The sequence below is a fragment of the Ixodes scapularis genome, unplaced genomic scaffold (genome assembly GCF_016920785.2).
Source record: "Ixodes scapularis isolate PalLabHiFi unplaced genomic scaffold, ASM1692078v2 PGA_scaffold9__187_contigs__length_104089568, whole genome shotgun sequence".
Taxonomy (NCBI): Eukaryota; Metazoa; Arthropoda; class Arachnida; order Ixodida; family Ixodidae; genus Ixodes; species Ixodes scapularis.
The window spans coordinates 48,772,743-48,800,553 of NW_024609884.1; the positions used below are offsets into that span (position 1 = coordinate 48,772,743).

The 27,811-nt window shown below is 49.3% G+C and overlaps 4 protein-coding genes across 4 annotated transcripts in view; 2 read left to right on the plus strand and 2 right to left on the minus strand.

Moving 5' to 3' along the window:
* Positions 1 to 12,201: 12,201 nt before the first annotated feature.
* LOC120840729 lies at positions 12,202 to 13,275 on the minus strand. Its single transcript, XM_040211372.1, has one exon. It carries the CDS (start codon positions 13,273 to 13,275, stop codon positions 12,202 to 12,204), a length of 1,074 nt encoding a protein of 357 aa, XP_040067306.1.
* Positions 13,276 to 13,481: 206 nt separating this feature from the next.
* On the plus strand, positions 13,482 to 14,000 carry LOC120840730. The gene has a single exon (XM_040211377.1). The coding sequence runs from the start codon at positions 13,482 to 13,484 to the stop codon at positions 13,998 to 14,000; it is 519 nt and encodes a 172-aa protein (XP_040067311.1).
* A 9,175-nt stretch (positions 14,001 to 23,175) lies between these two features.
* Positions 23,176 to 25,384, plus strand: LOC115310559. Its single transcript, XM_042287411.1, has 6 exons — positions 23,176 to 23,238; positions 23,360 to 23,542; positions 23,808 to 23,915; positions 24,299 to 24,706; positions 24,803 to 25,107; positions 25,174 to 25,384. Exons 1-6 carry the CDS (start codon positions 23,176 to 23,178, stop codon positions 25,382 to 25,384), a joined length of 1,278 nt encoding a protein of 425 aa, XP_042143345.1.
* A 162-nt stretch (positions 25,385 to 25,546) lies between these two features.
* The window catches only part of LOC8028595 (MARVEL domain-containing protein 1), a 49,149-nt gene continuing 46,884 nt past the window's right edge, over positions 25,547 to 27,811 (minus strand). The window contains exon 4 of the mRNA XM_029968962.4: positions 25,547 to 27,671. Within this exon, the coding sequence (XP_029824822.1) occupies positions 27,558 to 27,671 (114 nt within the window). The 3' untranslated portion in view covers positions 25,547 to 27,557. The remainder of the gene's footprint in view (positions 27,672 to 27,811) is intronic.

The window sequence follows — 27,811 nt, forward strand, 5'->3', positions numbered from 1 at the left end:
ATTAGTATCGTCGAAAATCGCGGCGAGCGATCCACACAAAAGACAGTTCGCCAACGGAGGGGGACAGGTTTTGTTTACTTCTGCGTATCCCCCAGAGAACGTCACACATCAGTTTCGTTAACCACCACAAGTGGCTGCAGATCGGCAAATGTTTCGTTTTCTTCTTTGCGATTGCGCACCGGAATAGCAGTTTTTCAGGGCAAGGTGACGCGTTTTTGGTCACTTGTGCTTAGATAAACAATATAAAAAATACAAATTGCCAACTCTTTAAACACTAAAATCGTTGCACTGCCCCTTCAAACGTCTAGTTCATACACCAGAGGGGCACAAGATCGTCAAGCAAGCCGAGCACCATTTAGTTAAAGCTCGCCGAACACTAGAACACCGCATTCCATCTCTGCTCCCTTATTTACAGTCCTTCGTCGACAGCGTTGCTTCCATTTTTGCGGAAAAGCAACAAGTGTCTCAGAGCAAAAACTTTTTGAGGCTCAAAGAAAAAGAACAAGCGAAACAGAGCACCGGTTGCGCCAGGTTTGTCACAAACCTATCATCTCGACAACTATCTCCTTGTGAGACCGCTGCCTTAGCCAAAGGTCACTGCTTCAATATGACAACAACGAGGCCACCCCTACCGCGAATGGTTGCAACCCTTGAAGACGGAATCGCTCATTTGAATCTAAACACCCGTGAACGCGTGCGACAAACGGTGATTGGCATGCTGTCAAAATCACCGGCACAACTTACCCAGAGAAGAGTCAAGTGCTCTCCGGGCACTTCGGGAGGATGACAAGATCGTTCTTCTTCCAGCAGATAAAGGTAATTCAACCTTCGTCCTTGACCGAGTAGTCTACGACCAAAAGGTTTTCGATCTTCTTGATACCTCCGATTATGAAAATCTGAAAAAGGACCCTACAGCACAACTTACAAGTCCAGGACAAGATGAATAGGATACAAGCGGAAATTTTCAAAAAAACATCCAGACTCGAGAAGCCTTCGCCTGCGCCTTCTCTGCAAGAATGTATGTGCACCGGGTTTCTACGGCCTTCCAAAGATACATAAACCTAGCGTTCCCCTCCGGCCCATTGTGGACTTTACAACATCACCACTTTGAGGTCTGTCAAAGTACCTTCACCACACTCTTTCACCTCTCGTGGGTAAAACGACGACATATATACGAAACTCCAACGACTTCGTGGAACAGATTTCAACGTTGAAGGTTGAGCACTGAAGAAAGTCTCGTATCCTTCGACGTCATTTTGCTATTCACAAGCGTCCCGGTTCCCCTGGCTGTCGCCATGGCCAAGAACGCCCTCGAGAAAGAGCAATCCCTGATCGAAGGGGCAAAACTTAGCGTGGAAAAATTTTGCCGCCTGCTTGAGTTCTGCCTAAGCAGCACATATTTCAGCTTCAAGGGAGAGTTCTTCAAACAGTCCAGTGGGAGCGCAATGGGTGCCTCCATTTCAGTCACAACAGGGAACCTATGTATGGAGGCCATTGAGGTAAAGGCGGTACAGTCATTTCCCACAACCCCCAAAGTTCTTGCGGTACGTAGATGATTGCTTTTGCATCCTAAAAACGTCTGAAGTAGACACGTTCCTTAGCCGCCTCAACTCCATTGAAACGTCTATACAATTCACCGTGGAGCATGGAAAGGACAATACCTTACCTTTTCCCGATGTGCTGGTCAGAAGACAAAAGGAAGAGCTCCAGTTTTCTGTCTACAGACAACCAACACATACTGGACGTTATCTTGATTTTTATTCCTCTCACCCAGCCTGTCAGCAAGGCATCAGTGGTTAGAGAAGTTAGAACGCTGTTATCCAGGTCAAAGATTATCTGCTCATCCGAAGCTGACCGCAAAACAGAGGAGCACATCATTTTCGCCCACCTACGACGTAATGGTTACACAAGCAGCTTCATCCACCGCATTGCCCGTCATCAAGCCCAAGATTGCCGACACCTGCAACCCAAAGCAAGTGCACAGTCCCGCCCTAACACACGCATCAGTGTTACCTACATACAAAGCACAAGCGAGGCGCTGGCACGTGTACTGGCCAAAGAAGGAATCCAAATGGCCCACAAGCCGATGTCCACGCTCAAAAGACTCATGTCCCGTTCAAAGGATCGCCCGCCTAGGGAGAAATCACAAGGCGTTATTTACAAAATTCCAAGCGTGAGCTGCCCGGTCGCATACATTGGAGAAACAAAAAACTTTCAGGAGAGAATCCGCCACCATAAGAACGACGTTCGCAAGTTCGACCATGAACGCAGCGCCGTAGCCGAGCACAGCGACGTCAATGACCACAGGATTGACTTTGCCACCACCAGCATCCTTGCCGTTGAGACCAATCCCAGATATAAACTTTTTATTGAATCCTGGCACATCCAAGCGACGCCAGAAAACATAAACAGATCACTCGGCACTCTGCCGACCGTCTACGTAAACGGAGAAAAAAAGAGAGGTGACGTTTTATTAAAATATTTGGGCGGACTTAGCCTTGCCGATTCGGCCGGCATTGTCCCGCCCATACGTGAACGGACTTCGCCACCTCACCGATGCAAAACGACTCACGATACGCGGCCGTAGAAGAAAAAAACTGATTACTGCTCCTCAATGGCCATAGCCGCAGTCAACCCCTGAAGAAGAGACCGAGCAGGTCTTGAAACGTGGGGTTCCACTTTTAAAGAAGGATTTGGTTGGCGTATATATTTTTATTTATCTTGGTGTTTGCACATCATATCTTTCAATCGGAGCGAGCACGTTCGTCTGCTGCATGCACAGAGGGTGCAGTGGCAAGCTCCGGCGTCGTCGGCTACTCGTACCAATAACTGTTTCGCAAATTCTACAGTGGGAGACACGTGTAAACAAAACCCTCCCTGTCTCGCGCCGCTGAACGGCGTAACCATAGCAACCGTCGCTGATGCTGCGGCGTGGCAGCGCGGCATTCGGCCACGTCATCCAATCGTTCCTATATGTGCTTCACGCTTACGGTTTTCGGGAATCCACCAGTTCCTTACCAACGAGGACTGGTTCACACACTTGCGACCAGTAGCGTAGACAGGATTTTGAACTTCAACGGGGGAACGCTGAACTCCTCTAAGCCTCTCTCCTGCCTATGCCACTGCTTGCGACTGCTTACGACCGAGTGCATTACGACCTCTTGTAATATCTCACGTCGTGAGAACACGCTGGCACGCTGGCGCCATCTATGAGGTGGCCCTGGCACTGCATTTCACTAGAGTGAAAGATTTGCAGTATTTACTAGATCAAATGGGCATACCCTATGAGAAATTGTCATTTATAACATTTTCAAAGGTTGTTCAAGAAAATTGTGAAAGAATGATGCGCGAAAAAAAAGGGGGGGGGGGGGGGGGGGCGTTGCGTGTATGTTTATACAGCCTAGAACTTGGTCTGCCTCAACGTGCGACGAGTCTCCCAGCTGTAGATGAGCAATTTAGCCAGTGCAGTACAACCGCTAGCCTGGGGTCTTTAACGTGCATCACGCAGGAGTGATACCCAACTGCACGCCGGTACGATGCTCATCCAGATCGAAACGGGCAGGGGTGGGGATTGAACCCAGGATCTCTGGGTTCTGCAGCGCGAGCTTTCCTTCCACGTGCTCCCAGCTGGTGTGCGCTAGACCACTCGGCCACCGATCCCCCGAAAAAAAAACAACGAAATACACGGAAATTCCAAGTGTGCCACGGGTTTACCCGATAGCCCGATAGATAGCTCCAGGAGTTATCTCGTCGTAAAAGATCACAAGAGGTCGTAACGCACGTAACGTATCGTGCTACGATTTACCACACAGGTGCCTGAAGGTGGTAGAAGTAACACCGCATCAAAATTTCAAAGCACGAACTTACCTTAATTAAGGGTCTGTGACTCGCCAAGATGCGCTGCCACAGCTTTTTGTTTTTCCATAATTCCTTGTACAAGGTTAAAAATAAACTTGATTTTATTTGATTTAATCTATTAAGTAAAAAAAAAACCAATAACTGCTTCTCTTTTTTTTTTTTTATTCTCGGCGCCCATCTGCTAACCGCGCACCCTCTGACTGGCGCAGCAACTGACAGATGGCGGCAGCAGCCCGGCAGCTTAAAGGTACCATGAAGGCAATTTGAAAGTTTCATTTTGCAATTGAAATTGACGTCAGGCACGTCTCAGACAGTGTAGGCCAAGTTCTAGTCCGAACAGACGTTTGGGCGCCGTAACAATCAATTAAACATGTATGGTAAAATAGCGCCGGTAACGAGCCTCTTGCAACGTCTTAGGACCGGATGCGCTACAGCGGAGCTGGTCCTAGGACGTCGCAAGCGGCTCAGAAACTGGTCTGGTCTCTGTCTGTCTTACTCGGCTGCATATGTGTGAACGGCGCTTAAAGAGCTGCGTGACTACTACTACTAAGCGTTGTGAAAGTAGATTGGGGGGGGGGGGGGGGGGGGGGAGGATAGGGCCAATTGGGTATGCGCACCGGGCGAGCTGCCTGACGTCGAAGCAGGACAACAACGGGCTCCTCACGAGGCCATTGGTTAAAACCAATGACGCGCACTTGGCGTTGCGGCGGCAGTACGGACATGCGGCTTTGTATACCTTGTAGGGGAGAATTTGTGCAAGAGCGCTAGCTTGCGGAACGCGCCTGTCTGGGGCTGGCGCCAGGCGACCGCGTCCCCTCTGTTGAGATTTTTGTGTGGCGGGGGGTATTCACGCCTCTGGCCACGGTGGTAGGCCCTGATTTCTGAATACCTGTTTGGCACCGGAATAAAGTATTAAACTAGCCCTAGTCGCGAAGCGGCGGCGGGGGCAGCCCGGAGGGTACATCCTCGGGCCTCGGTGTCAGCACAAAGATTGCCTTTCACCTCGTCGTGTCATAGGATCCATTGAGATCCACTGTAAGGAAGCCTTAAACGGCCTTTCTGGGTGAGGACCTTCAGTGCCTTCGGCGAGACACGGCCTGCTTCGAAGCGACGCGGTGCTGCTTGTGTGTCGCTCATGATGGTGACGTGATCTTCGCCGAGCCCAATGACCATGGCGATGCCGAGTTCCTCTGCAATAGTTGTATTCGAGGTACGCAGTGACGCCGTAACTCGGGGCTCCCAATTCCGTTCATGACGCATATTTCCACTGCGTTCCGCTGGTAGGCATATGTGGCCGCGTCTGTGTACAGGACGTCAGCCCGTTTGCCTACTCTTTTTGGCAGAATCTGGCCCGAGCCTTGCGGCGTTCCGCGTGGAGGGTCGGGTCAGAGTCGGGAGAGTCGCCCGCCCTGAGGCGGCGATTGAGGATTCGTTGGCAAGTCTGGGGCGCCCTCGTAAAGAGCCAATCCAGATTTTCGCGTCCTGAGAAGCATCTTCCGTTCTGTCGGAGTGAGCTCGCTGAACGGGAGCAACTCGTCTGCGAACGCGCCTTTGTCATCCAGCTCGTCCGAAAACACCTTCTTTTTAAAAAGATTAAAGTTACCTTCATAATCCCTATGGTGACACGGCAGCTCAGCAGCCGCCCGGTCGTGTCAAAAGCAGATGACATATAGCTGAAATTACTCGACATACCGTCGGTTTCATTTGTTTTTATGTGCATTTGATGTGTTTTATTGGGGACAAAAAAAAATCCAGATAGACCAAAAAAGCGAGCGCCGTTGTTTGTTTGTTTGTTTGTTTTTTTTTGTTTTTTTTTTTTACTAAAATGATGAGTGAAAGGCAGAGAGGTAAGCCTGGACTTCTGTCCTAGCTGGCTACTCTGCACAGGGGAAAGGATTAAGGGATGAAAAGGTGGGGTGAGGTGCTTAATGAATATGAGAAGAAAGAGCTGAAAGGATGGTGGGTTGAATAGTTAAAAATGTCAGTCTCTGCCTACAGGGATTACATCAACCGGGTGTCCTCGAGAAATCGTACCAGGGCTTTTGTGGCTTTCATTGAATGTTCCGTGGACTGCCACGAGCCCAGCACTTTGTCACAGGAGAAAGGTCGGTCGTCTAGCCTCTGAATTGTTCTGTGAAGGTCTTCTCTTTCCACGGCGTAGATGGCACATTCACAGATAAGGTGATTTGCAGTTTCCTGGACATCGCAGACTGGGCAGTCTCTTCTTTTTATTCGATGTAGGAAGCTCATTATTCGAAAAGATTATCTGCTTTTGGCGCGACCGGGCGGCTGCTGAGCTGCTGTAAACCGCCGGGACCGCGCTGCCGCCGTAAAACTAGTTGTCGCTTTTTAGTTTTTACTCGGGTAAGTTAGTTTGAAATTTTTATCGGATGCTTTGGCCACCTTCAGCCACCTGTGTGGTAAATCGTAGCACGATACGTTACCAAGCCCATTTAAGCGGTCTCTTTAAAGGCTTCACCGGGATTCGGGGGCACGAGGTAGAACATGGGGTAGTACTGAAACAGGAGCTGCTGGCGTGAGGCTCGTTGAGATGACGACAGGTGTCGGATTGTCGTTTTACCGGTAAGGTGTGCGCGTGCGCGGAGCCGGCGCTTGTTTCTTATTTATTTTTCCACGCGTCTCCTGCTGCGATGTCTTTTGGAATGCCAAAAAGAGACGCTTTCTTCTCACCCTTCATGTGTGTATAGATAGTAAACACTGGCGGAGTAGATGCTAGGTAGGTTGTTTTCCCCGACCTCGATGGACCACCTTGAAGTTGCCGTCGAGGACCGGGGGATCGTGGATGAAGGTAGTTGCTGGAGGGCTGGATGCGTTGGTGGTGATGCAGAGGCGACCGACAACTCGGAGGGTTAACGAGACGAACGAAACTTTACTTCGATAAAAAAAAAAGAAAAAGAATCAAACAGTTACATAAAATACAAGTGCGAACTGTAACAAACTGCCGCGCACGGCTTACAGACTGCACAGACGCCTCGGCGTCGGATGGCCCTACCGCGCACGGTAAGGACGGCGGCTACCTTGTAGCCGCGAAGATGAAGACGCTGTCGCGCACGGCAGGTAACGCGGCGCACCGCGAGAGCTGAACGTCAGTGGGTCGCTCACGAGCCCGTTCCAAAACTCAAAAGATTCCCCTGTCCGACCAGGGTCTAAAACAGCGTGCCTGAACCTGCGTAGGCCAATCAGGGTTCGACCCTGGTCCCATTGGCTAGAGGAACCAAACTACAACGCCTACACACAGCGCACTTTCGACCAATCGGGTGAGAGGTCATTGCTCCGAGTTTTAACCATAAGCCGAGCCTTGGTTCTCAGAAGCCGAGGATAAAATAAGACTTATGGCTTTCCTATCTGCCACAAAAGATACACATTTGCGAGCGGCGAGAACCATCGAGACATGTCGGCTGGGGCACGCCTATGCCACCGCGAAAGGCCGTTGGCAACAAAGTAAAAAGAAAGACACGCCAGGCATATGAAGAATATATAGGAAGCGCCTGGTCCCCGGACGTCACGGACGAGTTTCGATACACGACTCCGAGAGCTTTGAGGCACTTTGTCTCCCAGCAAACGGCCTGGCGACCGGTGACGTGTTAATGTCTCGGCCGTGGGTTCCTCGGCAAACCTTTGCGTCTGGCCCCGCGTCCCAAGGTCAAGGGGTAGACGCACGCGGCGCTGAGACAGCAGCCTCTCGTCGGAAAGTTAAGTGTCTTCACGTGCGTTCGAAAAAACCGGGGTTCCGCGTGAAATGCAACGAAGTGGGTGACATGCCCGCGGCCATTTCCCCGATACCGGGAAAAGCTCATAAACAAGCAGAATTCCAACTTGTAACGGCACGGGACCCCCTGAAACGCGACACCCGACTCCCAAAGTGCCTCCCCATTTCCGACCGAAGCGCCGTCAGGCGGCTAAACAAAACAGAGCGGGGTATGCCGTCGTGTCGGTCGGAAAAAAAAAAGTAATAAATAAAGGCGACCACCTCTACAGGCGGCCATAGTTGAGTCCGGTGCTATTCAGCGCGAACTTACGATAAGCTCTTACGACGCTTCCACAACATGCATTTCACACCACCAAGTTTGTAGTTTTGCTGAGAATATATGTGGGAGCCCGCTCTGAACCCGTGCTGTGAACACCGCGCTCAATTATGGCGCCCAGTGAGTACCACCTGCAAAGGGGTATTCACTGGACGTCATATTTGTGTGCGCTGTCCCCTGGGCATGCTCAGAACGAGCTCGCACTTATAGGCTCCCAAGATCGGCAGTCATGACGGTGTGGAATGGGCATTGCAGAAGCACTGAGGAAGCTCGTCGTCAGCACATGCTGAGCAGCTACGCACACAGCTATTGCCGACAGCGAATACGCCCTATGGACCCCTTAAAAAATTATACCCTCTTACGGTCGTTCTAAAAATACTGCAGGGTGACGTGAGCAACAAAAAAAAAGAAACGGGAAAAAACGAGAAAAATGTCGTCTATTAATTGTATTGGAAGTGGGGACTATAGACGATTGCAAGCTGGGCGACTGGCCGCCGCCATGTCTCTGCTCGAGCAGGCACGCCCGTGCGATTACGAGCTTGCCAAAGCTACGTTCACCCGCGCGTTGCACGCGCTTGCACGCATGGGGCACCACTTGTGGCGCCATGCTTGCAATTGTCTATATCCCTTCGAAGTGAGGATTATATCTCTTGGAAGTGAGGATTATATAAGTTATAGAATTGACTCCGTAAGTCTGACGTCACGTCATGGGTTTAAACAGACCGTTGCTAGGGTCGTTGTTATGGACAAATACATGTGGCTATAGTCGGTGACAGGTCAAGAACGAAGTGGAAGCTCCTCCCACCTCTTTCCACTTTTCTACAGCGAACGGTGGCGAGGAGGCTAGCTCCTCTCCACCGTTCGCTCCGTTGAAGTGAAAAGGGATGGGAGGAGCTTCCACTTCGTCCTTTACCTGTCACCGACAATAGGTTCGCTACGAAAACCAGACCGTTCAAAAATCAGGTGTAGGATTTTAACTTCTAAAAATCACAGATATAGAAACTTTGAATGTCATATATGTTTCGATAGAAGAGTGCCGGTAATCGCTTGTTTCTGAAATATTTACGACTGCAACTTCCGGTCCTCAAGATGCCTGCAGCAGACGACGAATGCAAGAAGTATGCCTCCTGCCAAACGCCCGCCGGCCAAGCCGGCGCAGTTGTTTGAATCGTGTGAATAAAGACGATATTCTGATATTGCATTTGTCTGAAATATAATAAGTTTCAGACACCTATAAGAATTCATAGTGGGGTGCGATGCAAAATATGGTTTATCGAAAGTCCGGGCGTCGATCGAGATGATCGTCTGCGAAAAGAGCGCAGTGCACCCGTGAGAAAAGCACTTCAGGCGATCGGTCGAGATCCCCAATTTTGTTTGCAGATTGGCCCTATGGGAGGGTGCTTCGTACCTGATTGTAACCATCGCGTGGAGAAAGATTCTTGCGGTTCTTCAGATTTCCGCCAGACCCCAAAGCGCGAAAGAACTTGATACAAAACGTAAGGTGAGTACATGTAGCACTGGTGGACAGTTGCCTTGGTGGTAAAAAAGGGCCAAACTAACCGAGAGCACGTAAAACCCATATTCTGTTAGGTCAAAATGTCTTAAAATATGGCGCGATATTTATATATTATTATTATAATATTGATAAAGCAGTTGCATGCCAGTAGTAGTGAGAGCTCAAACTTGCAGTAGTCTTACATTGCTATGGTAAAACAGCGTTGAGGAGTATGACTGTGTCCATGTGCTATCCGGTTATTTTGTTTATGCTTATATATCTACCTTTGGTGATGTTTTTTTCATTATGCTCTTCATAAGTTCTCCTGTTCGGACTAGCTTTTTAATTTATTGGCTTTGATGTACCAGTATTCACATCCTACTTCTCTCGTCTGAATGGGTCAATAAATTTATTATTATTATTATTATTATTATTATTATTATTATTATTATTATTATTATTATTATTATTATTATTATTATTATTATTATTATTATTATTATTATTATTATTATTATTATTTTATTGAGGAACAACTGCAAGGTTGTTCCTGGGCACACTAAAACACTGATCGATTATTATTAAAATTATTTTAGGAGAGCAGACAGCGAGCCGGGGCAACAAGCACGCATTTGCAGTTGCCATTTCAAGGATGGGAAAAAAAGCAAAATGCTGCGAAAGCGCGATAGACATGCAATTCTTTATAACGTGACAACCTCAATAATAATAATAATAAACGACTTACCTCGACGGCGTACGATTTGTTTCTCATGCTGGCCTGCACTACGCCCATAATGCACTTCAGGTCGTCGTCGTAACTGATCTGCATGACGTGGTTTGATTTTACGGCATTTTCACCCCTCTGAACTAAGCTGGGTTCTTCCCAGAAAAAAGCGTACATTGCGGAGGCCTCTACGGCTATGGCGATGCACTTGTTTTTGTCGCTGGTTGACCGACGCAATTCAGTGAAGACGCCCGCTGCAACAGAGTCCAGCAAATCTATCTTGCCATCTGCTACCAAAGCAAAGCGGAGTGTAATACTCCAGAAATGGCTTTCATCATTGCAATATGACACTGAGACGACAAGAACATCTTCAAAATTAGATATCAAGAAGTTAGGTTGCTTACAAAAATCATTTACTTACTTGTAAGCAAAAATCTAGCCTCATGTGGAGTCTCTATGCATTAGTCTATAGCAACGGTTTGTCTGGACCCAGACGCCGTGTTGTGACGTAGACACTTACGGGGGTGAATAGGCCATAAAATTCTTGCAAGCTATCATTATCATGCAATTAGAAGCCGCCATATTGTTGTTGTTGTTGTTTGTTTGTTTTCACATCTTCCATTTGTGGACGAGGCGCATTTGCATTTAACAAGGTTTTATGATTTTAGGACTACTTATTTGCGCACTCAATGGGTTGTTGTTTAGTTTCGATTTCAATAAGAAAAGACGACCGAAAAATTCGGGAAAAGGAATTTTTAGCAACAAGGTCGTTAGACTCGACACTCAAGCAGTGAACTGGGCCATCCAGGTGACTGAACGGTCTTTATCAAAGACGTTCTGTGAAGGGCTCGTACTGGACTTGCAGCAGGTGATCATATTTAAGTTCTTCGACTCCCACTTTGCCGGGACCATTGTTTCTCGGGCGAAACTATCGGTACGGGAACCCATCAATATGGAGGAAATTTTATAATTGATCATGAGTACACTAGATGCCACTTCTTTTTGCATATGGTCTACAGACTACTCCATAAATCCGTTACCGTGCGTGTTGCATTCTGGGAACCTCTGTGTCCAGGGGCGAAGTGCGTGTGGATTCTCACAATGCATAACGTGGCATTACACCGCGATGAGGCGCTTCAAGTTTTAAAATAAATCTATTGTCAGGTTTTTTTGTTGTTGTTTTCACACCATTTTGCAGTATTTTCAGATCGACCATAAGAGGGCGTAATTTTTGAAGGGGCCTATAGCCCATTCGGCAGCCAGGCACGCAGCACCAGGCCTGTCGTCGTTGCGCTGACGCTATTTTGACACTACAGTTATCCGCGGACCACCCGCGGAACTAGCGCAGCACACCACGTCCGAAGCGTATTCTGAAGGAACGCACATCACCAGAAAGTTGAGGGTAGCTCACCGTGAGAGATAAGGCGACGTCCTTACTGCACTGTCAGAACACTGAACAGCAACCACAGCTTTGTGGTTGCTGTTCAGTGTTGTACCACATCGAAGGCTAGTAGCGCGAGCTTATAGCGTTGGCAGCTGCCCTTAATGCACGAGAGCTTGTGCCACCGAGGTCTGCTCCAGAGCAAGGACCTCGCGCTTGTAACCTTTCCTGCGGTACATCATAAGGTGAAATAGAGTATAGGGATGACACTGCGCTATTTGATTCGAACCACTATTCGCACACCCCTACTGGGTAGTAGTAGTATGCGTTTTGGGGTGGGGGGTTGGGAAGCCCACTGTTGTTGGGGCGTACTTAGACGCCCATGTCACAGTCAGAGGGGAAGGGTTCTTGGGAAATAAAGAGGGGAAAAGGGGGAGTAGGAGAGGGGGGAGGGTGGGGTTTTTCTCGTCTTTCTCTAACCGTCGAAGTCTAATTTGCAGGCGGGGGTCTGTGATGATCATAGCCATCGGCAAGGCTAGTTTGAATAGGTTCCAGTCGCCTAGATGGTGCTTGGGGAAGTCCGATGTAGGCGAAAGGGGGTAGTTTCCTAATTTAGTTCGACCACAAGGAGTAGTATTGATGAGTCAGTCTGTCGGAAAGGCTGTTGTCACCATTTCTCTCTTTGTTGCCTTTTTCTTCAGAGGAGGGAGATTAATCCTGTCTCGTCCAGGTAGTTCTCCAGTGCCTTCAGCGCCTTCTTTTTGGTGCAGTTTGTGCCTCGAGGTCTGGTGATCTCCTCCAGAGAGCTGTAGGGTAGGTTGAGTTTTCTGTACTCTTCCTGGAGTGCCCTTCTCTCAGTGTCGTAGAGGGTGCATTGTAGGATGAGGTGGACGTCATCTGCGCGAGTCCCACAGGTGTTGCAGTCTGGACTCCTAGAGGGTCTCATCCTGTTGATCCATGCGGGGGTGTGGGCGCTGCCCGTCCGAAGTCGGTGGAAAACAGCCGCCGTTGCCCTGTTCATGCGTGCTGGGAGCCGGGCCGGGTGGTCGCCTTGTGCCATCCTTGCGTCTGGATGCTGACTTGCGATCTCCCTCGCCACAAGGAGCTTGGCGTCCGCAAACGGGGGCACCTTGAATGTGGGTGTAGAGGGCTCATCGTGGGCGAAGTTGGCCGTCTGGTCGGCGATCTCGTTTCCCTTGATGCCACAGTGGCTTGGCAGCCACTGAAACCTGAACTGGTGTCCGAGTTGCTCCAATGCCATCGCTTCTGCTGCGATTCTTCGCGCCAGTGGTGGCACCCTCTCCAAGTTATCTAGCATGGAGAACGCGGCTTGTGAGTCGCACAAGACTGCCCACTTGCCGCCCCTGGTGCTGCCTTTCTGAACGGCCTCGAGGGCGACCAAGATCGCTGCTAGTTCTGTGGTGGTGCTGGTTGCATGGTGTGCAAGGCGCGCGCTTAACCCAACGCCAGCCGCCTCGAAGGCCGCCGCGGCTGTTGACGACCCGTCTGTGGGACGTACTGAGCCGTCCGTGAACACTTGAGCCCAGCCGTGGTACTGGTCCTCGATGTGGGACAGCGCAAGGGTTCGGAGGGTCACTGTTGTTGCCGTCCTCCTTGATCTCAACCCGGGGATGTGCAGATCGACGTCCATGGGTTGTGGACGTTCTTGCAGCGGTGGGAGGTCGGCCAGGGCCGCAGCGGTTCCCGCGATGTCTCCAAATTGACAGAGCGCGCGTCCAAGTCCTGACTCTGTTCTCTGCGCAATCTTCATGATTAGGCTTCCCGTCGACCGCCCATTCTCCATTCGGATAAGGTACCCAAGAGCCCGCTTCTGTATAGTGGCACAAATCGTGGCTACGCCGGCCTTGACGAGTGTCTTGTGTGATGAGGCGCTTCGGGGCGTGCCAAGGCAAATTCTCAGTGCCACCCTCTGCGCCCTCTCTAGGTTTTCTTGTTGTGTGCTGTTAAGCGTCACCAATGGCAGCGCGTAGGTCGGGCAGGACACGATCAGGCCCTTGTATGTTGCCAGCATCATGGCCTGCGAGGTGCCCCACGTTGTGCCTCCAAGTGCCCGCAGGGTGCTTGTTCTTGTGCGCATCTTCTGGAGCACTGCATCTACAGCGGGCCTCCAGGACACGCGCGCGTCGAGCATCAAACCCAGATAAGTTGCTGTCTTTTCTGATTTTATCGGTGCTCCCTCGATGTGCAGTACTGGAAGAAATGTTCGCAGTATTGGAGCCTGGAACAGAGCCGTGGTCTTCTCAGCCGAGATGCCGAGGCCCAGTTCGTGTAGTCTGTGCACCGTGTTGGTCAGTGCCCGTTGCAACTCTTTCACCATTTCCTGTCAGCGATTTGGTGGGCTGGTGGCCCAAGGTGCCACGTTGTCTGCGTATACCGCCATGTTCACGAGGAACTGTAGTCGAGCTCCAACTCCGGCAGCCGAAGGGAGACGCGATCGCGATGGAGAAAAGCAGCGGGCTCAGCACGCTTCCCTGAGGCACACCGGCTGTTATCCCGCGTGGTGTGCTGTAGGTGCTGCCGACACGTACACGCAGTGTTCTCCCTGTCAGAAATGCACGTATGTATGACAGGGGGCGCCCGGTGATTCCGAGGCTCTGGAGAGCCGTGAAGATGGTGTCATGGGGGAGCGCATCGAAGGCTTTCCTCACGTCTAGGAAGACTGTGGCCGTCGACCAGCCCCTTTCTTTAGCTTCCTCCATGGTGGTGGTGAGGTCTGCAATGGAATCCGCAGTGCTCCTGTGTTTCCTAAAGCCGGAGAAGCAGTCTGGAAGCGCGTCTACTGCCTCCAGGTGGTAGTTTAGACGTCGCAGTACCATTCGCTCCAGTAGCTTGCCCAAGCAGGAGGTTAGTGAGGTGGGCCGGTAGGAACTTAAATCATCGGCCGGCCTTCCAGACTTGAGCAGGGGCACGGTAGTGGCCTCTCTCCAGGCCCTTTTGATCTCAGCACTGCTCCAAACCTTGTTCATGTAGTCGAGGAGGCTGTCGTGGCACGACTCGTCCAGGTTCCTGATGGCCTGGTTCGTCACTCCGTCGGGGCCTGGGGACGAGCGCTCGCGCGGGCATGCGTCGATGGCGTGTCTTAGTTCGTGTAGCGTGAAGGGGGCATCCATAGCCTTAATGCTGGGTGCCGAAGGGTCTCTGCGGGTTGACCAGTCTGGGGGGGCTGGACCCACCAGTGGGCGGGTTGGAACCTTTGTGAAGAGGTCTGCGAGTAGTTCTGTCACCTTCTGCACTGTCGCTCCTCTCGCTAGGGCCAGACCAAGTATTGGCTGCCTTGGGAGCGGACGTCCGGCAAGCGTTTTCACCATCCGCCAGGCTCTTTTTCCTCCGGCTGGCATGTGAAGTCTGGAGCAGCGGAGGTCCCACTGCCTTTTTGCCAGCTTTTTCCCGTGGCGGCGGAACTTTGCGTCAAGTCGCTTGTACTCCTGTATGTCCTCCGGCTTGTTGGTCCTCCAGGATCTGCGTTGTGCACGTCGTCGTTGAGCTCTCAGGCGGAGCCAGTGCATGTCCGGGTTTGGCCTTGTGATGGGTATCTGTACCATTCTTGTGCCTTTTTTTAGTGCTTCGGCGATGTTCTCGGGGGCAAGGGGTGCGCCAGAGTCTACCAGTTTGTCTAGCTGTCTTCTGTACTCTTTCCAGTCCACCAGGTGGCAGGTCTTGAGTGGGGCTTTGGGTGGCTTTCCGATGATGATGGGAAGGTGGTCACTGCCCCAGCTGTCCTTCTCTGGTCTGGCTGTCCAGGCGTAGTCCTCTGGTAATAAATGTGAGGTCAAGGACGCTGCCTTCCACTCCTGGGCGGACGAATGTTTGTTCTCCGCTTGTTATATTACGGAGTGCCAGGCCATCCAGATTGGACTGTAATGCACGACCCTTGCGTCCGTTTTCTTGTCGCCCCATGTCTCGTTGTGGGAGTTAAAGTCGCCTGCGATTACTGCCTCACCCTTGATCTGTGTGCAGATGTCCACAATTGTCTTTGGGTCCCAGTGACCCTGCGGCCGCACGTACGCGGACACAAAGGTAACCGGCCTTCCCTTGATCTCCACTGTGACCCCCACGTACTCTTCAGTGTCACTGCACAAGTCCTTGAGGTCCACTTCAGTCTGTCCGAGACTTGCTCGTACCAGCAACATGGCTCCTGGGAATTTTCCTGCTCGCGTTGCTTTGCTCATATAAGTCACGTACTCTGAGATGCGAATGCCTTTTGTGTTCGGTTCCTGGAGGGCCAGGGCATCATATGCATTGTCTTGCAGATGGTCGTGAAGCCCTGGCAGCCGCGATTGTATTCCGTTAGCGTTCCATTGTAGCAGAGAGCACCTGATGGGGTGTTTGGATGTTGGATTAATATTGCTTCCCATTTTCAGTTGTTGGTGGGGCTGCTGCTAACTGGCTCACGACCACTTGCAGTTGGATGAATCGCTGGAGTATTTCTGCTCCCGGCTGGTACTGCTGCAGGAGATGAATTCCATCTTGAGAAGTTGTGTCTTCTGTGGCCAGAGAAAACTGAGGTATTTGCAGTTTAGGAAATGAAGTGCAGGAGTGGTGGGCGTCAGAAAGCGAGAATCGGTGAAGTCCAAGGGAAAGATGAATATAAAATTTGTAAAGATGAAAACCAAAGATATGTACACTGCAGTATAGTTCCGGCGTTTTTCCCGGTCGTCGTTTAGCAATGAAGGCACAACGTTGGCTGCGTTTGGTGTGTCGAATGAGGTAAGTTTGAAAGAGCTTCAGAGAATCATTAAAATAATGGACTCTAATGAAAGACTAGCCTTGATCACCTGATGAGGCGTTGACTCCGGTGTTATTGTTGACAATAATCTACGAAGAGTAGTGAACACGAGTGGGATTATGACCTGGAAGATTGAGGTGGTTTCTCCTTCCGTTTTTCGGTTAGGTGGCAACGTATGCAAATCGGTAGACTTGCTTGAAATTATGTCTTTGATGTTTTGTTTATCCCAGAAGGATGCTTTTTCAGTTCCTCCAGTGGCGACTCTTGTGGTGGATGCTACGGCATCGGAGTTATCGTTTCTGCTCTCTTGTCTTTCAAGGGGAGGGAACTCTTGAACAGTCCGTTGTGGAACACTCCTGATGGTGGCATCAGGTTGTGGTGTGTTTCATTCTCAGTGGTTTTTTTTTTTTTTTTTTTGCTTATTTGGTGTTTAGTGTGTACAGCACCTCTGGCCTCACGGAAAGTGGTGTTGTGTTTCAGCTGGTATCTCGTGACCTCTGTCTCTCTTACTTTCACTGGGCATTCGGCTGCGTTGGAAGCATGCTCTCCTTGACAATTCACGCATCGCGGGTTGGCTGTGCATTCACCTTCGTGGCACTGCCCTCATCGATAGCACAGCTGAGAGGCCGCTGTGCACGCAGCTGCAATGTGGCCAAACTTGTAGCATTTGTAACATTGCAGGGGTCGTGCTCAGTAGGGAAGCACCTCAGTTCTGACAAGACCCACTTTGATATGTTGGGGTGGCACCTTTCCTGTGAAGGCAACCCGTATGACGGGCGATTTCTTCCCGAGTCGCTTCATTTCTGTTATGCCGACAGATGACTGTAGATGTGTCTTTACGTCGTCCTCTGTGCAATAAGGGTCAATATCTCGGAGGACGCCGAAAGAGTTCGAGCGGTCTCTGGGCAGGAGGGCTGTCACTGGCAGTGCACAGAGTTTCGTTAACTTGAGCAGTTCGGCTTTAAAGAGGGGTCTTTTTGTGTAAACTGCGATGATGTTGCGAGCCTTGTTAATTCGGATCTTACTCACCATGCCTGGTGCAGCGTTGTTCAGAAAGTCGGTTAGCTTGATTTTGCTCAGTGACTGAGCTTGGTGGTTTCCAGTGTTGATGAACAGTACGGTATGACCGACTTGCAGGTTGGCTTCATCCTTGAAAGGTAATGCTGAATTCAGGCACCTCTTGCGTCTTTTCTTTCCGTGAGCGACCTCGTATTCCCCGTCGTTCGATTGCATGTCTTCATCATCGCAAGCGGATACGATCGTCGAGGAGGAGCTGGTGGCGGTTTCATCGGTGACGTCCATAGACGGAATTGTATAGCTGTCCTTGACGATCGTTGCTGAACTCGCCTGGTCTTTGTCTAAGTCGGGGGGAAGGTTCGTTGACTCGGTGGTCATCTTCGTGGACGTCTTGGCCTCCAAGAAGGAGGCCGTTTGCGAAAAGAGGTCCGGTGCCTCTCTGCTTGTGTGTGATCGCAGAATATAATGCGGAAAATATCAGTTTACGGATTATTTACGAAAAGCCTCGGGAGATGGGGATAGAATAAACAGCTGCAGTCTCGTCGTCGTCGTCGTTCCTCCACCCCTACTGGAGCGATGATGATGATGATGATGATGATGATGCTGCTGCGGCTATTTTCCTTTGAATCGGAAGGACTCAAACAAGGTTTGTGCCCAAGCCTGGGAGCGTGGGTGTCTTAATGCTCCCTGAGGTGGATCTTCTGCCACCAGTCCTCCAGTCTCCTTTTTGTGTCTGCAACAAGCCTTTTTGTGTCGTTGGAGGCTACCTTCAGCCCCGTAGCTGGGCAGACTTCTGTGGATTGTCCAATTTCTATGTCAGTGAAGCCCAACGCTTCAGCGAGCGCTAAGGGTCTCGGACGCCTTGGGCCATTGTCCTGTGACCGGGACGGCTTGAGTCTCGCGCAGTCTAGCACAATATGCTCCACCGTTTCGTCATTTACCCCACACACCCTACACATTGTTGACGTGACAGTGGTGTCGAAACGACGCCTATAACACAGCCTCCAAGAAGGAGTGTCAGTTGGCAGCGCCCCTTGCGGTCGTTTCGGTGAAGGGGACGAGGAAAGAGAGAGGGCACGGCAGGACGCGCGCCGCTCTTATGACAGCCATCTTACTTAGTACAGGAGGCGTTGGCTTGGTTTTAGTATAGCGTTACTGGCTCTTACGTACGCAATACGCAATAGTATAGCGTACGCTAAAAATGACGTGCTCGGACCAAATTTAGTTGTGCGTTACATTTTCGAGTAAACACCGCGCATATTCTTGGTTAAATTTGCTAGAGACGTAGAATTCGGCGTGCTTATAGCGCAACCATGCTCCTGGAAAGAAATACTGAAAAAGAAAAAGTGTCCAATCATTTTATTTCAGATTAAACCAAGCCACAGCTGTCTCGTCAAGCGCGCATTTCTGCGGGGTACAGAGGCTACGAGTACGAGTGCGTAGCCAAATTCGATCACGGAGGGAGCCTCCGTCACTCGTCCCGTGGAAACGGCACCTTTTATCAATGCTATCGCGGAATGAAATTCATGACCCTGATGTCCAGTGCATAGCGAGAACTTCGGCGATTTCTTTTAAGGTCGTTCGTCCGTCGGCGATGAACTGTGGGAATAGGCTTAGCGTTGAGCAGATCGCAGCGTCGACGCACACTGCGAGCGGCGAACATTTCCACTGTGCACTCCTTCAGCTGCAGGGCGATCTGATTCGACCGCGGTAGGTCCCAGAAAGAATCGCCGAGCTGAACACCACGCAATTTCACGTAACACAGAACTTCAAAAACACCACGTCGCCCTTGCTGCGCCAGTCGAGGCAACCGCCATCTTGAAACTGGCGCTCTCGTTGGGTCCGAGATCTCTCGAGAGCGTCCAGCAAGGCCCGCTTAGAGCCACTCGGTATGGCAGCATAGCTGCCAGAGTAGCGCCACGCTTTTCCTTGTGCCGCCTCTCACCGCGATTGGTCACACGCGGTACCATAGCAACGAGCTGAGCTGGCTCGGTTGCCGTAGCAACCGAGTGACGACTCGTCACGTGACCTCTCAAGAGCCGTGATGTCATCTGTAAGATGGTAGCGCCCAGAGCTGGTGGATGCGAGTTTGTTCGGGGCGCGGAGTCGCGATGTGCCGTAGCTTGCCGACGATTAAGGGCTTCTCCGTGCTTTCTGACGTAGGCATAACGTGAAGATCTGAAAGAATCATACTTTACACCCTTTCTGTGCAAAATGGCTCTGGATATTAGCACCTGTGCGACAGCATCAGTAATATCGCCTTAGCGGTGCTCGGGTTTCCGGATGTGTTTGAGGATCGATAAGACATTTAGCATGCAATTTTCGCATTCTCTTAGCTTTATTTGAACGTTGGAGTGTCTGAGAATCGATGCGAAGTCTATGCGTCGCATGTTGGGCCTTGGGGAATTTGTTTGTGCCCCAGGTAACCGCACGATCACAAACTTTTAGCGAGGAAGCTCCTGTGATGTTTACGTTTTCTACTAATCAACCAGGGAACCTGGGTTCAATCCCCACCCCTGCCCGTTTCGATCTGGATCAGCATCGTACCGGCCTGCGGTTGTGTATCACTACTGCGTGGTGCACGTTAAAAACCTATACACCCCAGGCTAGCGGTTATACTGCATTGGCTAAATTGCTCATTTACAGCGAGTGACTCGTCGCAACTTTGAAATGGCTGACCAACTACACGCTGTATAAATATTCACACAACTCCTAAGTATACTAATCAACGATTTTACGATATGCGCAGCGCAAGTTTGTCTGCTTCTTTATATAGGGGTTGTGGTGACGTCAGAACGCCGAGCTCTGATTGGTTCCGATTGAAGGACAGGTGGTAGACCTCAAGGCAGCTTGCTTTTAGGTCTTCCTACTATCCTTCAATCGGAGCCACTCAGATCTCGGCGTTCTGGCGTCACCACAACCCCCGCAAAAAGAAGCGGACAAACTTGCGCTCCACATAGTTTTTAGGATAAAATTTTCGCATTTTTCTAGCTTCCTTTGAAAGTCTGAATTTCTGAGAATCATAACGAAAGGTATATGGCGCGTGTAGGACCTAAGGGAAATTGTTTCAGCCCTGGGACACCGAATAATCACAGCATTTTTTTAGCGAGGAAGGTCCTGCGATGTTTAACCTTTTTTACTAATCGCCAATTTTACGAATTGGCGGTTCTGAAGATTTTGATATAACTTGCTTTCGTTGCAATAGCTTGTATTTGATCGCAGTGTTCTTTGGTTTGTTTTTCAAGTGAAAAACTGGCGTTTGCTCAAGTGACGTATATGAAATGTACTGCTATTAACAATGCATCAACACATACTATCAGAGGTGTGTTCGTCTTTGTAATTAACAAGTTACAGACGTATTTATTTCTTACGAGTGTAATATTTATTTTTTGTAGCTGGGCCCGTTTTGTGCCCCTTAATGTCAGTGTGTTATGACGTTATCATCATGTGTGTATGGTTCTAAATATCATTTTTACAATGCCTTCAAAGGCCAAAATGACGTCAGCCGACCCCAACTCACGCGTTGGACACGAAAACTGCGTCGCTCGGATGTATGCGCTCGTCAGCAATCAATTTGTCCATGGATATTTGAATAGACCGATCTCACCAAGCGTTCGACGCATGCGCGAGGCAGCCATAACTTTAGTTCACAGGAGGCGATCGGCAGTGCACGAGACTGTTTGTGCCCTGCAGGCGCTGAGCTCCAACGAAGTTGTCGCATGTGCAGAAAGACTAAAGTTCCCTCGATGCATTGCGGCAGCGGTGGCGTAGTCAAATTGGCTGGTGAGATCGGTCTATTCGAGTTCCTGGCTAATGAGTATCCTGACAAAACTTATCATCACTTGCGAATGCCAAGTTCTACGGTGTGCTTAAAAAGCACGGTGAAAGCTTGGGGTCATCGCACCGGTGCCCTAGCATGTCACGACTGCGTGATTTCACAGTTATCTTTTGAGTTGAGGATTACAGGTAAGGAAAAAGAAGTTTAAAAATAATTTCGTGGCCCCTTTAACACGGTTATGTGTGCTATACCACATAAAAATGTTGACTTTTTGAATGCCGGTAAAGTTCCGAACGACTGTTCGGCCTGTCGGCAAGAACACCTCAAATCTGGCGTCCGTCTCTTTTGATGGCGTCAAAAATCCTTTAGACACCACCATGCCGTCCTTCTTGGCTGAACCCCGTTGACGTCGCTCCTCACCAGTCGGTGAGAAAATCTCATCTTGAAGGGATGATCGGGTCTTGAAGAAGTATGATGCTAAACATATACTAGCTCACTATGGGGCAGTCGAGCAGCAGTCATGTCCCGGGCCAATCGTCCTGTCGTGGCCGGCGTAATCGGATTTTGTTCCATCGGAGCGGAGTCCGAAAATACTAGGACGGTACGTTCGTCCCACGAAGCGGCCGCCATCCCGGCAGCGCCGAAAACCACTCGCCTTGTCCGTGCACGTACGATACCTTAGCAGCTCTCGTCTCCCGACAATCCCCGGGCTGCAAATCGTCTCACTTTTCAGAAAAAAGAGGCACCGTTCCTCCAGAGGCTCTTGTCATACCGCGATGCCAAGCGTCCACTTTTGAATGAACGAATGGAGATATCAACTAGACTACAAAGGTTGCCGCCCGGCGTCACTAGAAGCACGGTTACCATGGCAACCTCCCAGGCCCAAAATGGAGATCACTATCAGCGCATCTGACGTCGTGTATCTAGAAAATTTTGCGTCGTGTCGCTACTCTGGCAGCTACGCTGCCATATAGAGTGGCTCTAGGCCCGCTAGCCAGCAACGCAAAATCCCCAACGTTGCGTGCGTACGCAATACGCTAGCCCTTCTATTGCGTTCTGCGCATGCGTACTCACGACCCGCAATCTCCTTGCGTACGCAAAGCTATAGCGTACGGTCCACTAAAACTGTTATCTGCCAAACTTGGTGGGCTACTCGCGGCATATTGGCGGTAGCGCCACCTATGTGTCGACGCGCACGGTCTCATAAGCTCTCATTTTGGAGCCGCGCCGCTCCCCACCCCTACCCAGTCTCCTAGCAACCTGCTGTGTTAAATCAGCTAAATATTAAACAACGCCCATGGTCGCCGTTGAGGAAAGGAACAGTTTGCCCGAACACGTTGCCCCACGCCAGTTCGCTCCCCCTTTTTGTCAGCGATCTTGAAGTGCTTTTAATGTAACAACACCGTTGTTTGTTTTTGTAGCTTGTTGCGGTTGTGCATCTGCACTTGTAACCACCCTACGAATTTGTAGTATTTATAAATAAATTACAACATAAACGAATAAATAAATAAAAATAGAGCTCGAGAGACTACTAAAACGTTCAGGATTTCGGCAGCACTTTAGAGAGGAAGGGTGGCCAAACCTTACTTGAAGACGACGAAGTGGAAAATATCTCGAGATAATTCAAGGATTCACGCACTCTCGGTTGATTTTACCTTCGAAAAAATAATGCCTTCAATCTAGAGCAGAAATATGAGACCTCGAAGACGCCGATGAAGCAGCAGTTTGTGAATACAAGTTGGTTGGACGTCATATGGAACGTCAGTTCCTGATGTGTCTTCAGGATCCAGCTACGTCTCAAGAATTCCGATGCCTGGACGCATCCTTGGTACGTTCATAAAGCAAGCTTTACTGTAAAGGACTACATTCATTCAAACTCCTCTAGTGATTTGAAAATAAAAAAAAGCTTAAAACCAGCGGCAGCAAGACAATCCCATGGGCGTAATCAGCCATATTCCCATGGTCCGTATTGCCATCGGGATCGGGCTTTTGCGATCACAATCTAATTCGTGTTTATCTCAATTTAAGTACAAAATATGGTGACTGAAAGTAACTGGTATTATTAAGAAGAGCGGGTGCAAATTATATCTATTTTATTGTTCGTTTTGTATTAGGTATAGCACAACGAAATGACACTCTACTTCACTGGATTCGTGCGGAGCCCTGGGGGGCTCCTCAAGATGATACAAATCGTGAGTGACGCCTGCGTGACTGGAATCATCAACTAATTCCTTTAAATATGTGCGTCGTGCAAGGCCAGATTCAACGGAATGGCATATTAATTTTATTTTGCCTTTCTTATTGCATGCGCAGCTCATCGGTCTTGTGCTGATACTGATCTTAATGGCAGGACATTACGATGTCAGCACTGGGCTCTACAGACTTCGAATCGACGCATTCCTTATGACTATGACTGTGTTTACTTTCGTGCTCACATCAGCCCTCCTACTCATGTGCACCATCATGGGTTCCACGGAATTGCCCAACTCAATCTTGGTAGTAACCTTCCTCTATAAAACGTTTCTACCTTCGAATTACCGGGAAATATCAGAATAATTCAGTGATCCGCTTAATTGGTATCATAACACTGATATCAACATTTGACTGGGAATAATCAGAACCCTACAATGTGGCCGTTATATAAACCAATGGCCTTTTGTCGAGCGATAACATACCGCTGACGAACTTCAGTTGCATCCATAAGTGGTAGAGTTCAACTTAGACAGTAGTTAAATGTTTATTTTGTTTTTACCTATTGCAGTACCGAATTAACTATCTCTTGGCCACAATCACCTATATTCCGTTTACTGTGGGGTTCATATTCGAAGAGTACATGCACGGAGACCTAAACCAGACCATCGCCGGTGGGGTAAGTAGCTTTACAAGTGACCTTCTACGTATGCGGCTCTGAAAGCCGCAGAAACTTCCGTACTTTACAAATCGCTACAAGGTATGAGGTCGCTTCCAAAGACATTTTAAATAATTTGCAAGTTTTAATATTTTTTGCATTAAATGATTCAATTATACAATAAATCTCCATTCATGTAAATTTAATAAGAAATCCAGGCTTGAGGTAAACTCGGATGAAGTGTTATTAAATTTTACTTCAAAAGTGAACACATGTACCTCCTCTGACTTCTCGATGTTGAGCGAACAAAAGTACTAGAGGCCTGCTGCTTAGCATTGAAAAGGGTCTGGTCGATCTTTCATCGCGTGTCTCTAACAAGAGGCGCGCCCCATTATCTTCTCTAGGTGCTGAGCATCACCAATTCTCTCATCTACATGTTCAACCTTTGTGTCAGCTACGAGCTGCGCTGTCTTAAGGGCAGGCGGAAGTCGAGGTTTGACTCGAACGGACGTGGGAGCAGGGGCAAGGGAGGAACCAGAAGAAGCCTGAGCAAGAAGGGAGGCGGAAAGAAAAGAAGAGGGGATTTGCTCTCGGACCTAGACCGCCCTGGCAAAGTCGCTCGAATTCGGAACGAGCAGGATCTGTTAGCAACCGGCGACGTTGAGACGTTCCAGCGCCTAGAGCAAATCCAGCGGATGAACCGGCTCTTGAAAAACGACCCTGCCATGCTCTTCACGCAGCAGGACAACTACATGACCGGTGCATCTCCCGTTCACGTCGCAAACCCTAATTACTTGGCACAAGCTGCTCCAGCTCAGTACCTTATGGAACCCCTAGATACCAGGAGTCCTACAAAAAGAAGAAGCCCATTGGGGGGCAGGAGCCCCGTGGGAGCTCGAAGCCCCGAGGGAGAGAGAAGCCCAGTGGGTGCTAGAAGTCCCACGGGGGCAAGGAGCCCCTTTAGGAAGAGGTCCGGCGAAAGGCTCGCGAGACGAGTCGTCCACCACGAGGTCTTCAAAGGGGAGTTTCTGCCGGGCGATGAGAGACTCCTCTTGCAGCCAGCTGTGGGCAGGGAATACATCATTCCCATTCAAGTCGAGGGCCGCGGAGAAGGGTCTCCGTCAACATCGAAAACTGAAACCGAGGAAGGCGAGGAATCAAGGAGCCCGAAGAAGAAGCGCAGCCCCAAGGGTAAAAAGAAAGGAAAGAAGTCGCCGAAGAAAAAGGGCAGCAAAAAAGGGAGCAAAAAGGGCTCCAAAAAGGGATCCAAAAAAGGAAGCAAAAAGGGCAGTAAGAAAGGGAGCAAAAAAGGTTCCAAGAAAGGCTCCAAGAGCAAGAAAAAGAAAAGCAGCAAAAAAGGCTCCAAGAGCAAGAAAAGGAAAAGTGGTAGTAAAAAGGGAAGTAAGTCGAAAAAGAAAAAAAGCAAGTCAAAGAAAGGGCGCAAGAAGGGATCCAAGAGCAAGAAGAAAGGAAAGAAGGGAAAGAAATAACTCCACGAGTTCACTGATCAATGCCATGAGCTTGGCTGCTTTCTGGTGCGTGTTTCGCATCCCGTACAGACAGCTTCAATAGCCTCTTGAGTTCAGCTATACAAGCAGATGTGGCCATTGTAAACTAATAAAGCATTCTCTAATCGATCACTCCCGGAGAAGTCATTTAGATAGCTTTAATCTTAGCTTAGAAATACAACCTCTAGTGATACAGGCGTCTTAAGTTATAATAATATGAACACACGGCACACTTTGAGGTACAGGTTTTATAGAAACTTAACAGAGGCTTGGTCGCTGACTCCTTAAAGCTACTATGTACATGTGCGTATTAAAAAAAAATTGCAAGCCTGTCAATTCCCGTACACAAGAACATCAAATCATTTTTAGCACGAGCTTACAATACAGCGAAAAGAGACGTTGATGGTAACGAATCAACGCCTGATGTCATCAAAGGTGTCAGCCATATAAGCAGAAGCAGGTGCCGAATGCCGCTTTGAATACCAAGAGATTACTAATAACTGCAACAACTTACATCATTTTATATATACCTTTCTTCCCTTCACTTTTCAAGTTTTAGATTGGCCGATGCCAAACATTTTATATGGTCGATTGCAAGCAGAGAGCACTGGCCTCTGTCATATTTTTGCTCATGGAGAGATCACGCACGATTGCAGATCTTCCAAAGGTATGTACCCTCCCACGCACGCTGCACTTGCTTCTACTGTACGGCACCATAAACCATGCTCTTCAAGACGACCGTCGATATCAACGGCGGAGAAACTTTTTTTTTTCTGCACAGCTGGCAGAAATACAACAGTTAAATTATGACGTTAGTGAAAAGCTGCAATATATCTCCGTGAAGACTCGTTTATGTCAACAGTATATTCGCAACCCAACAAGTGCCTAGGACAAAAAAGAATTGGTTTGCTACACTCCGTTCTTTCCACACATTTTCGTGCACGAAGAACGTTACTCGGCCCAGTTTCCGACATTCACGTATGGCAACAGCAATATTTTACGATTATTTGTGTAGGACTTTGTGCATACTAAAGGCATCGAATGGACAGGTTTTTCTCGAGTGCAAAAAGAGGGCACGCACGCCAGCGCTAAATAAGGTGGCAGATGATCCGCTACGGGGCAGTACGGGGCAGTAAACGCTAAAGCCCCTTCATGTTTCAAAGGTAGCGCTAGGTGCGTCGATGCAAGAGGCACGTGCAACGTGCAGCTCTTGTGAAGATCATGGCGGCACAGCGCAGCACTGAGCTAGATTTCAGACGCCATGCTCTTTCCAGAAGTGGCGCGCGGCACGTGTCTCGAGCATTTCCACAACAATGAATGGCGCCATTTTTCCCAGGATAGAGAGTAAACGCCCTCTAGTGATGCTCGTAACCAACGTCACTCGTACAATACAAAGCCATGACTTGCGGTTATCATATACGAGATCTAACTTCTTCTATAAACCTACTGAAGTCCGCTACCTCATTTGAAAGTGACGCTGTTTTGCGAATACACCGAAGCAAATATGGTCACGATTTAGGTAATAATCAACGCGATTAATCAGTAATATTAAGAAAGTGCAGTGCTCTAGAGTTACAAAAGTTAGCTCACATATTTGTCTAAACGTACCTGTGAAACACGCACGGCACGATGCTACAAGTTTCGATTGCTACCTCGCGCTATCTTCCGCACGAACAGATGGTAATTGTGGCAGCTTAGAAAACAACAAATGGGATATATATGTCGTGTTTGGTCATGAGCAAAACGAATAAAAAAAAATAAAGGGAAACAACAAGTAGTGTGGATGTTGCCTGCACAGCCTACATTCTTTGAGAAGAGATGGTGTCATGATTAAATTTTCCTTCCTAAACTATCCCCATCTGGCGTAACGACACCAATAATGTCAATTTCCCAGGAAAAAAAAAGGGGGGGGGGGGTGTAGGTATCCCTGGGATGTGTTTCGGGAGAGACACGCGTCTGACCAAAATATGAAGTTAGTCATTCTAAAACAGACAAGCACTTCGTTCATCCGATCTCTCGAGAATAGCAGCCTTGCTCCGAGATGATGTCAGACTCAAAGAGACGAGATAGCAAATGTATGCTTCGTGACAGTCTCGCCACGGCTGAGCGGCTGGCTCGTTCTGCTGTGTCTGTAATAAGCCGTCAGGCGACCTTTCTAATTGGTCCGCGGTGGCTGTGGCGGCGGCGGAGGTGGCCTCGTGGCCTTCCAGTCCTGGAACAACAGGAAGGCGCCGGCGCCGTACACGATCGCCTGGAGCAGTCCAAACACCTGTGGCGGAGTGGAAAGGAAACACCATATGGGGCGTGCCAAGTAGACAACCAAGACCCTTGCACAGTGCATAGTGTGGAACTCGAGCTATTATAGCGTTTGTGCTGCCCCACTATGCCGTCTGAATTACGTCTCGAACA

Excerpts from the sequence above, each read along its gene's own strand:
- LOC115310559 (XM_042287411.1), top strand. The coding sequence starts at position 23,176 with ATGACACTCTACTTCACTGGATTCGTGCGGAGCCCTGGGGGGCTCCTC. Across the intron at positions 23,916-24,298 it reads ACCAGACCATCGCCGGTGGG|GTGCTGAGCATCACCAATTC; the intron begins GTAAGTAGCTTT and ends TATCTTCTCTAG. Across the intron at positions 24,707-24,802 it reads ACTTGGCACAAGCTGCTCCA|GGAGAGAGAAGCCCAGTGGG; the intron begins GCTCAGTACCTT and ends CGAAGCCCCGAG.
- LOC120840730 (XM_040211377.1), top strand. The coding sequence starts at position 13,482 with ATGGCAGCGCGTAGGTCGGGCAGGACACGATCAGGCCCTTGTATGTTG.
- LOC120840729 (XM_040211372.1), bottom strand. The coding sequence starts at position 13,275 with ATGAAGATTGCGCAGAGAACAGAGTCAGGACTTGGACGCGCGCTCTGT.